At 49.6% G+C, this 14610-nt stretch overlaps 1 protein-coding gene across 1 annotated transcript in view; it reads right to left on the minus strand.

The window, feature by feature from the left end:
* Positions 1 to 763: 763 nt before the first annotated feature.
* Positions 764 to 14610, minus strand: part of LOC102544195 (glucagon-like peptide 2 receptor) — a 43581-nt gene continuing 29734 nt past the window's right edge. The window contains exons 11-13 of the mRNA XM_006216183.4: positions 9606 to 9744; positions 4446 to 4487; positions 764 to 3441 (exon numbers count right to left, since the gene is read on the minus strand). Coding sequence (XP_006216245.3) covers positions 3106 to 3441; positions 4446 to 4487; positions 9606 to 9744 — 517 coding nt within the window. The 3' untranslated portion in view covers positions 764 to 3105. The remainder of the gene's footprint in view (positions 3442 to 4445; positions 4488 to 9605; positions 9745 to 14610) is intronic.

A 14610-nucleotide genomic window follows, 5' to 3' on the forward strand; every position in this document is an offset into this window, starting at 1 on the left:
ACAGGGGACTGCGGACCTTGAAGACGCCCTTACTGGCGATGCAGTTACCGTGGAGACAAGCAAAGCAGTGTGGGAAGAAACAACAGGAGGGGCTGACCTGTCCAGAGGTCAGGAAAGGGGTTCCGGATGAAGAAGCATTTAAATGAAGACCCAGTGGACTGGGCTGGGGGAAAGGTGAGGATGGGGAAACTGTGTCTCCAAGACCCTAAAGCAGGAAACAGCATTTCAAGTTCCGGGACCGTGAGAAGGCACGTGTAGCTGGAGAGCAGAGGGAGAAGGGAGAGCAAATTGTGAGTTAAGCCTCCAAGGTGCGCAGGGGCCAGACCACGCAAGGCCTTCCCTGCAGCCCATGGGAAGACCAGCGTTCACCGTGGGGCTAGTGGGTACTACTGCGGGGTCTGAGGTAGGGGGGAGACTTCTGGGCTCACCAGCCATCAGTGTTTCTTGAAAGTTTCCCAGGTTAAGTGCAATGCCAGGATTGAGACCCACCAGGATGGATCTTCAAGGAAACAGCAAAGTGAATAATTCAGAGAGTAGTCTAGAAGAAGGGAGACAGTTGTCCTCCACCCTTTTGACCTCTGACCTCTGCTCCCCTCCCCTCCCCTTCTGCCCACTCCTCTTGGTCCCTGAGATGGTGGACCACCAGGTCCCCAGGCTTAATACCGCAGCTCTTTTCCCCACTTCTGGCCCCAGACTCTCCAGGGGTGGAGACCTGCAGCCCCAGTGAGAAACCAGCATAAAAGAATCAACAATACATATCAACTTCAATAAACTGGTTATTTTAATTATTAGGAGAACAAGAGCAAGTAGGGTGTGTGTGCGCCACCCCATTTGTAGAGGGGGGAGAATATATTTACAAATGCTTTTTTTTTTAAAGTTCCTTCTATCAGTGACCAGGTCCTAGATAACTGACCCCCAACAGCATCCAATGCTCCCGAGACATTTCTGTCTTGTCTCATTTGATGAATGTGTTCTAAGCACCTGCTCTGAATACAAGCTGAGAATACGAGATGCCCCAGCTTTCCAGGAGCTAATGGGCTGATGAGAAATGGCAGGATATTTGCAGAAAAGAAAAGTGAGAAGAATGCATATTTTAATGATTGAACTACAGACAATCTGGACACTCCCAAAAAACCTTTACTTTATTATATACTTGCCTAATGTCATTGCTTCCGTATCCCCTGGTGCAAAGCAGAGCCAGGACTAGGGCAAAGGCAAGATGGGCACTGGCCTCTGGAGCAAAATTTAATTTTGACCTTCAGGAGCCAAAAAAAACCTCAGTAATCAAGATAAATATTCTGATGCAATCATTTAAAAATAAAAATTAATCTTAAAATGTCCATGATGAGCAAAATATCAAAACTGTAAATAGTGAGGACCAGACCCTGCATTTGCATCTCATGGCCTCACTTGCCCCACCCTCCTCCCGGCCCTGGTTCCAATAAAATGTTATTTTTATAAATGCCCCATAGGCTGTAGTTTGCAGATTTGATTTTTTAAAATATTGCATTAAACTGTTACTTATCTTGACAATGGAGGGTTTTTTTTTCAGTACTCTCTTAAATTTTGCATCCCAAGTTCATCACTTGCCTCGCCCTCGTCCCTGCCCAGCTGCAACTTGTTCTTGGCCAGAGAGTTGCCAGGTGAAATACAAGATGTGCAATGAGATTTGAATCTCAGAGAAAGCACATTGCATGGGACATACTTATGGCTAGTTATGGGCTATACTTATACAATGACGTTACTCATTTATCTGAAATTCAAATTTAATCGACTGCTAAATCTGGCAACCTTACTTGATGGTATCATATCATCCCCTTCCCCTAACATAGGGCAGCATTTGGTTCCATGACAACACACCACCCACCCACATACACATACTTTTACATACTGTAACAGCCACACTTCTGAGCACTGACACCCTGTTTCCAGAGGATGTTCCTCCTTTGATCTTCCTCAGCCTCTAGACTTACAGTTTCAGCCACTGAGCCTGTCCCTGGTTGCCTGGGCCCTCCTCAGTCTCCAGAAGCACCCTGCACTCCATCAGCAGAACGGGTCCTCAGGGCCCCCTGGGTGTGTCCAGATCAGCCCCAGTCCTTGCATTTCACCTGGGTCCCCTCCAGCTTTCAGCACCCGTTCCCATCGGAGGAGTCGGAGTCTTACCGGTGCAGACTCAGGTCAGGGAGAGCAGTGGGCAAACCTCCCAGAGCAGGAGGTACAGCCATCCACGCACCAAGGGCAAGTCAAGAGAACAGTAGGCAAGGCAGGCTTGAAGAAGCCGAGCTCGGAAAGGCCAGTGGAACCAGAAAGCAGAGGAAATGACCAACGGCAACCTTCACAGGAGCCCTGGGAGCAGGGCCCAACCCTCGGAGGAAGGATGGAGCTGTTATGGATCAGATAGAACTTCTGCGGCCCACAGATGAGAACTGAGATGCAGAGAGCAAGGAAGGACTTGACAAGAGAGGAAGAGGAGAGAAGGAAAGGAGTGGGCTCTGGTGGGCGATGTGGGGTCCACACTGTCAGAGGAAGGCGTGCACGTCACCGCTGACGCACCGGCCGTATCCCACCATCTGCCGGCTCAGAGGGCCTTCTAGCTCCTGCACACCCTGCCCAGTGTGGGCTTGCATCCGGATTACCTGGGATGCGTGTTACACAATTCCATGGCCCCGGACACAGTCTCTTAGAATCTCTGCCATGCTTCAGGCTCTGCATTTAAATCGCTTTGCAGGCGGTCCTTGGACACCTTGAACTCGACTTCAGATACACACCTTGTACTGTGAAGGGTGAAGGAAGGATGGCGGTCGGCCTGTTTCACAGCGAACATCTCCCTGTGTCCTAGGGCTCCATTCACTTGAATGTAGGGCCAGCCCCCGAGGCTGGGGGTCATTCTAGAAAGCACACCTTTGGGGGTGATGAGGATGACGAGGGCAGGCAGAAGCGGTGAGTGTTTGCGCAGCCTCTGCCACACAGAGCAGGAAGAGCCAGGAGATGGACGTGTCAGTGCGGGCGGGATGCGCGGGAGGACGCTGACTCTGCTCCGCAGCAGCATCGTCTGGCTTGGCCGCCTCCTTCCCGCTGGCCTCAGGAGTCCCCCGGGAGCCAAGCCTAGATCTCACTCTCCTCGAGAATCTCCTCCATGGTGTGGGCCAGGGTGAAGTCCCCCTCGCTGCTCTCGGACAGGCTGCTGCCCCGGGGCCAGGCGGCGTGGCAGCGGCGGGGCGGGGCGCCCAACTCCCCCAGGCCCTCCACGGTCAAGTGCAGGAGCTGCCTGCCGCCAGACGAGGGCTGCGCCTTCCCCAGCGTCCCGGCACCGGTCCCCTCCGAGAGCTTCTTGGGACATTTCCCCAGGAATCGGAAGTTCTTCTCCAGGACCCAGGCTCTGCAGCCCGAGTGGTGGGCCAGCAGGAAGCGGGCCCACTGCTTCCGCAGCTCGGCCTTCACCTGCCAGGTGAGGAGAGGGCGGGGTTACTGTCTTGGAGCCAGTGCACCATGTGTCGGCCCAGCAAATATTTCTTGAGTGTCCTCCCTGGGCCACCCTTGGGAAACCTACCTTCTCACTGGGGGAAACAAGCAAAGAGAAGCAAACAAATGCACGTGAGCAGAGCAGGCGGGAGTGACACCCGGAGGCCGTTAACAGGACAGCGGGGTGAGAGGCAAAGTGTGAGAAACGGCACTCAGAAAAGGACTGTGTCGAGGTGGCATCTGAGATCTGCCTGGCAGATAAGAGGTCCCTGCGTGAAGATACAGAAGAGGCAGCAGTGAGCAAGGCGGAAGAGGTGTTGCTGCCCAGAAGCTTACATTCTAGAGGGAGGAGACAGAAATCCATATTTCAACCTGGGGTGGGGAGAGGGGACCATGAAAGAGAGCCAGAAAATTTCCACCAACTCCTAAAGTCAGGAGAAAACTGCTCGGGCCTCTGCCTGCCCCCCCACTTCAAGCCTGTTTCCCAGGGTGCAGAGAGCTGGCTGGGGCTACGCAATAATATAAATAATAAAAATAATCATTGTTACCAGGCATAGGACCTTTCCCAGGCATGCCCAGGGTGACAGTGTGGGGTAGGGACAGTTATTATTCCCATTTTACAGATGAGGAAACTGAGGCTCAAAGAGCTACACTGACCTGACTAACTCAGAGCCCTCAGTAGGTGAGTCGTGGCTTGAATAGATTTCTGGACACCAGAGTTCCAGCTGGTTCCCTCTATCACACTCTGATCCTCCCAGCGAGGCTCCAGCGGGGCCAGGTTTGGGTTCTGACTTTGCCGCACATCCCAGTACCTTTCCCCACCGCTCTAAGCTGCCTCTTGCTCTCTCTGCTGGATGCCCACGGTACATGCTGGCCACTGCACTTCCCCCCATGGCGCCATCATGGACGCGGGAATCCCCGGGGACTGTAGGACGCCAGCCCCAGCCTCGCAGGAGCCTAGGGTGACAGCGTGGGAAACATACCTCTCCGTTGGCAAAGCAATACTGCAAGGCCACGAGTAGTCCCTGGAATGAAAGGAAGAGGGGCATGAAGCTTGACTTGGTAGAAGGTGCCTGGGGGTTACTTGGAAAGTCCTAAAGTCGCCCTTGTCCTAGGAGCCCCTACAAGAGGCAGGCAGCTACCTGCCAGAAGTAAGTGCAGTTAGTCGTGTTCTGTGACTAACCGTACAGTGACTGAGTCACTGTGTTAACTCAGGTTTCCACGGGGCTTCCTCTTTAGCACCCACCACCCATATCAGCCTAGATGTTTGCTTAGGTGCTTACAGGTCAATGATGATTAGACCCTAAATTCTCATTCAATTATATAAATAGTGTACAATGTAACTGATTTCTACCTGTCCACAGTGGGCAATGGCTAATTTTTTTTTGGTTTGTTTTACGCTTGGCTTGCATCCTTTCCTTTTGGAAACTGACCCTCTCCTACTCCCTGGGCTTCTGGCAGGGCTGTCAATCATGTGGTCTTCATGTTCCAGGGTGGCCGTGACCACTGTAGCCAACCCCGGTGGGCATGTGACCTGAGCAGGGCCCATCTGAGTTCTTTTCACCGTGAAAGAAGAGAAGGCTGCACCGTCTTCCCTGTGTTTGCCAGCTTTACAGTCAAAGTTAGTCTGGAGATGCTCAAGGGCATCTTCCCAGCTACACGGAGAGAGCCCGACTGAGGGTAAAGCCAGCGCAGAGAAAAGCAGGGCCTGGAGATGCTCAGAGACAGACTTCTGATGATATTCTTTGAGTCCCTGGATCCAGTTATGCCTGATCCTGATCTTTTCATTTTTGTGAGATCACAAATACCCCTTTGTCTTGTCAGAATATTCCTCTTGCAAAGATAGATCATGCCACGCCAGTGGGCTCCCATCACACTTAGATTCAAATCTAACATCCTAACCACAGAAGGAGCTCAGGTGATGTGGGCTTCTGTCCGTCTTACTGACCTCATTTTGTACCACGCTGCCCCTCGGTCGCCATATTTCAGGCCCGCGGGCCCTCTGGCTGCCTCCAGCATCTCAAGCTAATGTATTAGGATGTTGAATAACTAAGTGGATCCAAACAACAGATCTGTCATCTCACATACTTCCTATGGGCTAAGAATCTGGCCATGGCTTAGCTGGGTATTCTGACTCGCGGTCAAGATGTTGGCTGAAACTTTAGGTATCTGAAGGCTTAACTTGCTTCCAAGGTGACTCACGTGCCTGGCAAATTGGTGCTGGCTGTTGGTGGGAGACCTCTGTCCCCTCAACTAGAGCTTCTTGGGTGTCCTCATGATATAGGAGCTGGCCTCCCCTAGAGGGGGTGACCCAAGACAGCAAGGTGGAAGCTGCGACTCGTTTTTTATGTCCTGGTCTCAAACATCACATGCTTTCATGTCCACAATACCTTAACGGTCACCCAGCTCAACTCTCTTCAGCGTAAGAGGGAGTGACTCGAGGACCTGAAAACCAGGAGGCAAAGCTCATTGGGGGCCATGTTGGAGACTGGCTACCGTAACTCACTTCTTCCTCGGGTCCCTTCACACGCTCTGTTTTCTGGACCATTCTCCCCTCATATCTCTGCCTAACTGGCTTTTCAAAATTCAGGTCTCAGCTCAAAAATTCCCTAAAAGAGAAGTCTTTCCCGACCACTCAAGTTTGCGTAGCCCTTCCAGTCACTATTGCAGTCCTCCATTTTGTACTCTTCAGGATATAAATAACCAGAATTGTTATTTATTTGCCAACTTGGTTATTATCTGTCCCTCCCCACCCCCACCTTCCCCAACCAGACCAGTGCCTTTATGTGGTCTTTTCACTGCCAGATCCCCAGCACCCAAAACAAATGCCTGGCACATAGTAGGAGGTCAACAGTATTTGCTGAGTGAATGAGTGAACGAATGAATGACTTGAGTTTCTGTCACTTATGACTAAAAGAGTCTTGCCTTGTACAATGTCAGGCCATTTCTAAATTACGACAGGACCTCCTTTCTGTTCTCTTCCTGGAACTGTGGGCACAAGAGTCACAACAAACATGAGGCCACCTTTAGATGGCATGTCTGTTCACAAAGCATCCGTGTTGGGGAAGTTTCGACAAAGGGATACTCTCTTGAGGTTGCAAACATTTTCTGGATGTGCTGCTTAACCACCAGAGGTCTGGAATCAAAGACGCCTCGTTAATGTTTGTTTCCGTTGTTTTCCCAGACTCCTGCATCCTATGAGCCATGGCTTTCCCTGGGACGCGAGGGTCAGGGGGACTCAGGCTGTGTGTCTGATATGTTGGCGCTAAATCTGTGTGCAGGACCCAAGGACTTGAGTGTTTATGGGAAGAATCTCGTCAAATGCCAGGACTCGCAAAGAAAGGACACATTTCCAAATCGAGAGTGAAGCTCACAGCGCAGACTGACCCTTCCATCTCTCTCGACAACATTTCTCTCACCCTCAGCAGCTAGTGAGGAGGGTTTGGTCCCGGGAAAGGAGCTGAAATTGAAAAGGAATTATAAAATGTGGCTCTGGGGGAAGATTTTTATGCTCCTCCTTACGGAAGCCAGAGAGCTCCACGCTGGCTGTCACATGTTGGGATTCTGCCCATGAGTGTGGAATTTTCCTTGTCTCAGGCACCTTTATTCCATGGTGATTGCTCCTGGATGGGGGTGCGGTGGTCCAGGTCACCATTCTCAGACACACCATCTCCTTGGAGGGTCCCAGCTGCCCTGCACAGTTGGCAGCGCAGGTGTTATTTGCCTCTGGGCATATGATGCTAGAAGAGGAGGGTTTTCAGGGAGCCAGAACTCTCGCGCATGAGTTGGCTAAAATAGGATTCCACAACACAAGCATGTCTTTCTCTTCTTCAGGTTCTTGATTCATGGTTTGAGGAATGTCCTGGAGTCTGGTAGAGGTCTCCTACCAAAGCAAGTGTGAAGGGAGTGGTCCCATGAATGTATGGTTCTCACTTCACGTGTCACCAGCACGTGGCAGTCCCTCCAAAGGTCCCTCGACAGCAGGAAGCTGGTGAGACTCTCCACGCAATCAGCCCTTGGGAGAGTGAAGGGCCCCCAAAGTAGCAAGGAAAGGACCGAATGGTCCCGTGTGGTAGCTGCTCTCCAGAGATGGCCCCAAGGATCCCTCCCCTCCCTGTAGGCATGTGCTGTTCCTCACATCGAGACGTGGACCTTATTCCCCTCTCCCTGAATCTGGGGCGACCTTGTGACTCCTTCTACCAGCACAACGTGGTGGAAGTGACATCTGGGACTTCCTGAGCCTCTGCCTTGAGAGGGTTAGAAGTGCCTGCTTCCTCTCTCTCATAACACTTGCTCCTGGGATGCCCTGAGAGTCCAGCTGTGGTGCAGGATAGATGGAGAGGCCCCATGGAGGACAGCTGAGGCGCTCTCATTAATAGCCTCAGCGGAGCTCCCAGCCAACAGCGCAGGTCAACGACTAGCCATGGGAAGGAGCCATCTTGGATGTTCCGGCCCAGTCAAGTGTTCAGATGTTTGCAGCCCCATTCAAAGATTACGTGCATCAAACGGATCACCTTGCTGAGTCCAGACACCCAGGCTCACAGCATCATGAAGGATAATGACATGGTTACTGCTTCAAGCCATGAAGTTTGGGGGTAGCTTGTGGCAGAGTAGTGGACAACCAAAACCTGCTCCCTCACCAGAGGAGTCTGATGGGCTAGGATTCATTCTCGGAAATCTGTCCTGCAAAGCTCTGCGTGAGTGCCCGATCTTCAGCTAGCCTTGGGTGTGGGAGGCCAGCTGATCCAGGAGTCACGTGACCGACCAAGCCCTCAGAGGGAAAAAGACCACCAGATTCACCAGGAAGAACAGCTGTAGCTTTGCGTTTCGTTGTTGTTTCTAACTTGGGATTACTTTTTAAAGAAGATTAAGGTCAAGCAACAGAGGAAACCCAAATTACTAAGCCTTAGTCTTTGAAATCCCCCAGAGGACTGAAATAAATTAAACATGGTTTCAAAATGAAGAAAGTTACCCGCGGGTCCTCCGTCTCGGTTCAAAGCCACATCAGGTCAGCTCTACCAGAAGGAAAAAAGAGCCATGGTCCAGCTGCCCAGCCCATAACCCAGGCTCTGTCTCCTTGGCCTTTGGTGTGTGTGCAGAGGTCAGGCACGTCTTCTTCCCTCTGTCCACAGGATCTCAGTTCCTGACCCTGCCTGGTGACCGTGGCTTTCAGACCCTGATATAAGGAACTTGGTGTCTCCTGGTTCCGTCCCTCAGGGGCACCTGGGAGGCACCACTGCACAGTGGTTCCAACAAGGGATTAATCTCTGAATGCAAATCTCATCTCTTACTTACTTCCTCGCATTATTTGCAAATTCTCCTCTGAGCTTCACGTCCTTCATCTTTAAAACTGTAGAATAATTTCTCCCTTACAGCGGCAGGTGTGAGGATTCAATGCAATTTATTTTGACCCAAATAAAGCCACTCCAGCCAGCCTCAGCCTCTCAAGACTTCGAAGTTTAGGCCCCAGACCCGTGAGCGGGGAGTGATCTAGGAGGTCCAGCCCCAGTAGACATCACATGGAGCCCAGGTGAGACAGCCCTACTGGTCCCACCTGGATTCCTGACCCCCAGAATCGTGAGAAATAATTAAAGAGTATTGTCATTTTAATCTGCTAAGTAATGGATAACAACTGAGGCAGTGGATAACCAAAACACCTAGGTACCTGAACTAGGAGGTAAGCTGGCCTCCTGGTTCTAGTTTCAGCCCCGACACATCTGTGTTTCAAGAGCCTCTTGGCCTCTGCTCACTGGTTCCTACCCAAGTTGTGTTGTGTTCTGAGAACGTAAAGCATAGACAACGTTCATTCTGCCCAAGCTCTGCAGAGAACCCGGCAAAAAATAGGCACTTAATAAAAGGCTTCATGTTGACACTCACAGTTAATATGATCGTGAGTCACACAAACTCTGGGAGGGCAGGAAACAAACCACTTTTCCTTTCTTAGTCATTGAGTCATGCTGGCAGGATTAAAGCGACACTTCCATCATCTACACACCCTTCAATGCCAGAGGCCCTCACTGATAAATCCTGCTGATGCGAGAATCTGTTCCTATCCGTGGGCTCTCCCAGTGCTGAATCTGTTTAGGTCGAGGGCATTTTGTTTTCTCCAAAATCAAGGCATCCTTGTTCAGATGTCTACTTACGTGGAAGGAGCTCAGAGTCAACTGAATGAAGAGTCGGATAAGTTTGGAGAATCCTTCCACTTGATCGTCAGTGATGAAAGAGAAGAGAATCTCGTGAACACCCAGTAAGGGAATGAGGACCAGCGTTGACTTGGCCAGTCTGCAAACAACAACCCAACAGCTGTCAGGAGGGCACACGGGGAACAGGCAACATTTCCTTCTCTCCTGTGCGTCCTTTACTGTAGTCCTTATCCTACTGACAAATAGCTGATTTTCCCACTTGTCTCCTCGTCTCATGGAATGCCTCAAGGACCAGTGTGGTCTTGGTCATTGAAGCATCCCTACACCTGCCTCATGGAAGATGCTCAGAACACATGAATTGAATGAATGAATGAATGAATGAATCCCCCCACGTAGATTATGATATACCTACAGATCCTAACGTTTTGCTTGATGGGTAGATTTCCATGCCCATGGCTGTCACCCTGGGACACCACGCCCCTTCCAGGTTTGACACGTTTCCGATCACCTGGCTAGCCAGCACACCTCCACCTTTTTCTCTTTCCAGACTTCCTGTGTCAGGGCTCTACTGAGCCTGAGAAGGGAAAGAAAGTGACTTGCCCAGGGTCACACCCCTACTAACTGGTACATCCCAGCCTGGAAGCTGGGCTTCAGACCTCACACTCAAGCCTTGCACCCTCCAAGCAAGACTTCACCATCTGCCCGCAGGCTGCCCCTCAGCCCTGGTGACAGCGAAGGCAGCAGGAAATGAGACACTGATCCTTCCCCATAAAAAGCACTGTGTGGAAGGTCACTGTTGTATACACTCTACACGAAAAAGACAAACATTCCTCGGTACCACCCATGTGCAAACTGCACAGCTGGGGCCCAAACATTCCGCACCGCATGCCCGTGGTTCCCAAACAGGCTACCAGAATTCCTTACGGAGATTTTTAAATATATATATTTTTTATTGGTTGGATATATATACATCCTGGGAACGGGGATTTTGAAAGACCTCCCCACTGGCCACGGTGTCAGCAGCCACATTTGGGAACAACTGCTCTCTACCATTGAGCTGCTTCTCAATTTAAAACTAACTCCATTAGCAAAGGTGACTCACATTCAGGGCATAAACAAAGCTACTGTCTGATACACATTGGGGAAAAAAGAGTTTAAATGTAATGATTTTTTCTTTTTTAGCCCAAGTCACTTGCCTTAAAGGGCCCGAGTAGGAGAAGGCCCCTCCCCATTGAATACAAACCCCCTGGAATCAAAGATGCGGACACAGAGGGGGTCATTAGCCCCTCCTGGGCGGTAACTCCAGGAAGGTTTAACTCTATCCGAGAGGAAGCGCTGACCACAAATCCTGTGTCTGTCAGAGTCATTTCAATGCAATGTTGTCAATGAAACAGAAAGCCTCACCTTTGTGTCCTAAAAGGACCTCAAGCCAGTAAGAGTTGAGCAGGAGTCACCAAGGAACAGGGACTCTACCTGAGCACGTGGGCTGAGTGTCCCGGGGCCTTGGTGGTCAAGGGGAGGCCGAGGAGGGGGGAGTCTGAGGCACGGGCCCCGGTTACGTGGTCCTCCTGGGCCGACCTCATAGCCGCTTCCACGCCCAGGGCCACCTAACTGCGCTCCCGAGGAGAGACTATTCAAGGGTTTGGGGTTTTGTTTAATTTCCAGGAGTGTTTTAAAACCCTCTAGCTCAACGGTTGCAAAGTGGCAACCATGGGCTATTCGGCCTGCAGACACTTTCTGCTTACGCTAGGCAGTGATTTTTGTCATTGGCACCATCTTGGAAAACAAGGAGTTTTCAAGCAAAGGTGTCCACATTTCCAGCCTCTTTGGAACAGGGAGATCTGGCTACTCTGGGCCCCAGTTGCTGCTTGGCAATCGTCGGCTACAGGCTTTAGAGGGGCCACGTGCTCTCCAACCCTGACCAGCCTGCTGGTCTTTGCAAGTGTGTGAGTCTGCGACCCTTGCTCTGGGCCACCTGGACACGCACTTACATACTTACATGCAGACCCATGTCTTATCAACTTAGTCTTGGGGCCAGGCTATGACTTTGTTTTTTTTTAATGGAGGCGCTGGGGATTGAACCCAGGACCTTGTGCATGCTAAGCATGTGCTCTACCACTTGAGCTATACCTTGCCCCCTGACATTATGTTTTTTAAATAAACTTGTTATTTTAGAATAATTTTAGATCTGTAAGAAACTAGCAAAGACAGCATAGAGTGTGCCCACATCCCCTTCACTGCGTTTCCCCTAATGTTGAAATATTACACGGCCACCGAACCTTTGTCAAAACTAAGAAAGCAATGTTGGCATGTGACCAATCCCGATACTCAGACTTTATCTAGATTTCAACCAGTTTTCCCACTAAGGTCCTTTCCACGTGCCAGGATCCAATCCAAGATCCCACATTTAGTGTGGGATGATTTTTAAAGAATAACCATATTTTGCCCAATATTAATTATATTTAATATTAATCATATTATTTTTATTGCTAATATTTACAAATAAAATCAGCAAAATATTTGAAATTTAATATCCAGTGTTAAGGAATTTTTTTGAAGAAATGTAAATTATATAAACTTTCTGGAAGGTAATTTGGAACTAAACACCAAAATCTTTTAAAATATTGACATCCTTTGACCCAGAAATCCAAATTCTTGCAGCTTATTTTATGAAAAGAAGGAATAACCATCTTTTTATGAAGTTCTGGGCCATTTTCATAACTGCCGCCTTGCTGGGTGGATGTCAGAAGGGACTTCCCACCCCTCATCTCATTCTCAGCTGTCCTTAGGCAAAGTACTATGTGTGTCGCTGTCCACATGAAAATCCCTAAATATCTATAGCAGCTTCCTCTTAGGGACTGTGTTTACGCCTGTTTTTCATCTATAGTCATTTGTTTATTTAAATGGTTTAGTTTATTGCAGTCGTTTAGCTATTCAACAAATATTTATCGAGCATCTCTCTGGGCATATGAGCAAGTAAGTGAGAGAGGAGGGGCTGCGGTCTAAGGCAGCAGGACGTGGGGACAGTACCTGTGTCCTGGGCTCAAACCCCAGCGCCACCAGTTACTAGCGATGTGGCCTTGGGCAAATCATCTCACCTCTCTATCTGTGAAAGTGAGGATTGTACTACTAATAATAGAATGTGAAATGTTAAAATAATAAAAGTATTATTAATGGTAATCCCTGACAGTGCCACTGTCAGGACTAAAAAACATGTCATTGTAAGAACTAAATAACCTTAGAATAAATGGTACCTGATACAGGATGCATGATCAATAAAATTTAGCTATCACTATTTTTATTTTAAATAATTTTACAGTTCTTTTTTAAAATTAAAAAAAAAAACTTTTTTACTGGAGGTACAGGGGATGGAACCCAGGACCTCCTGCACGCTAAGCATACTGTCTACCCCTGAGCCACACCCACCTCCCAGCTATCACTGTTTTTACAGAAGACATCCCTGCCCTCAAGTTGCACACAACCTCAATGACTTGGATCAATTTTACTTCCATCTGTGACATTTTTCATCTTCAGCTGCCTACCAGAACGTCCTTTCAGAAAGGAGTCTGGGGTTTAGCATGTTAAGAAATGATTCTCCTTCATATGTTTGTTAAGAGTTCTGCCCCACGGGTCACATGGAAAGCTAAGATCATTTATCTAGGAGGAGACAGCCATTCTGTGCTGGGAACCACAAAGAGCAGAGAAGCTGAGGGCCCAGTGGTGTCTGTCCACAGTCCAAGGGCATTGCTCTCCCTCCAGGCTTGGCTCAGTGGTCCCTCTCCGGACCAGGCAGCTGGGCTGCTTACAGTTTCTCCCCTTGAAAGGTAGAAGCCTGGGGACAAGGGCCAGGACTCCAGAAGGTTCTCCAGCTCCTAGCAACTTGCCTCTCTGGCAAGTGCGTTCAATTTAAACTTTCCTGAAATGTATTCCTGGAGAGGGGCCAAATCTTGAAAACTACATTCTGAAAGTTCTCAAAATCTAGGAGTTGGAGACAGGCCTGCTCCTACCAGAGTTTGGACAAAATGGGCTGCCATTTTGCCCACTGCCCCTTCCTCCTCACCCTAGCAGGGGGCCCTAATGGAAAATGTACATGGAGGGGGCTGTGGAAGAGGAGAACTTTCTAACGTAAAGGAGGGCAGTGTGAGCTGCGGGTGCTCATGACGCACTGGGGTAATAGAAAGCAGCCCTCCCAGAACTTGGAAATGAGGGAGTTAGCACAGCCTAGACGGAAAAATGGGCAAATGGGCTTATCAAAGCTAGCCCAGGGAGTAAAATAAGGCGGCCTGGGGGCATCCTAAGAGACAGAGCCCTCGCTTTTAAATTAATAAGCATAAGCTTAGTGATTCAGATATATATTCTTTTTCTTGTCTGATTGCTACGGCTAGGATTTCCAATACTATGCTGAATACTAGTGGTGAGAGTGGGCGTCCTTGTCTTGTTCCAGATTTTAGTGGAGAATCAATTGTATTGCACTCTGCATGGAGACAGAATGAATAAACAGAAAACAGATGGGCAACCAAAATGGCAGGAAAAGTCACAAAGAAGCAGGAAGTTCTCAGGACTTACCCAGCCCTATGGGTGGAGACTCTGGGGGATGACCCCTCCCTCTCACCAGCCAGGGGCGCCACAGGGGAGTGGTGGTTTCTCAGGCCACCACAGTGACCCTTCAACACCAACCACCCTACTTAGATGACATGATCACCAAGCAGCATTCTGCGGACTGCTTTGGATTTCTGGATTTTTCGATGTCAACTTTATGAGGAGTGCAGGCACTAGAAGGACCCCTGCCGCTGCCCTACCCCCATCTTTCACAGACTCTAAGAATGAATAATCGTATAGTCTGGTCTGTGTATTAGTCTCTTGTGACTTCAGCTGGTATTTGTCAGCCCTCCAAAGTCTCAGCCACTCAGGGACACTGAGAGGTCACCAGGACAGTCCCCGGCTAAGGGCAGACTCGTCCAGGTGAGGTGTCTCACACTGGGAGGCCTCCAGGTTGGTAGGTACC

This window comes from Vicugna pacos, chromosome 16 (genome assembly GCF_048564905.1).
Source record: "Vicugna pacos chromosome 16, VicPac4, whole genome shotgun sequence".
Classification (NCBI taxonomy): domain Eukaryota; kingdom Metazoa; phylum Chordata; class Mammalia; order Artiodactyla; family Camelidae; genus Vicugna; species Vicugna pacos.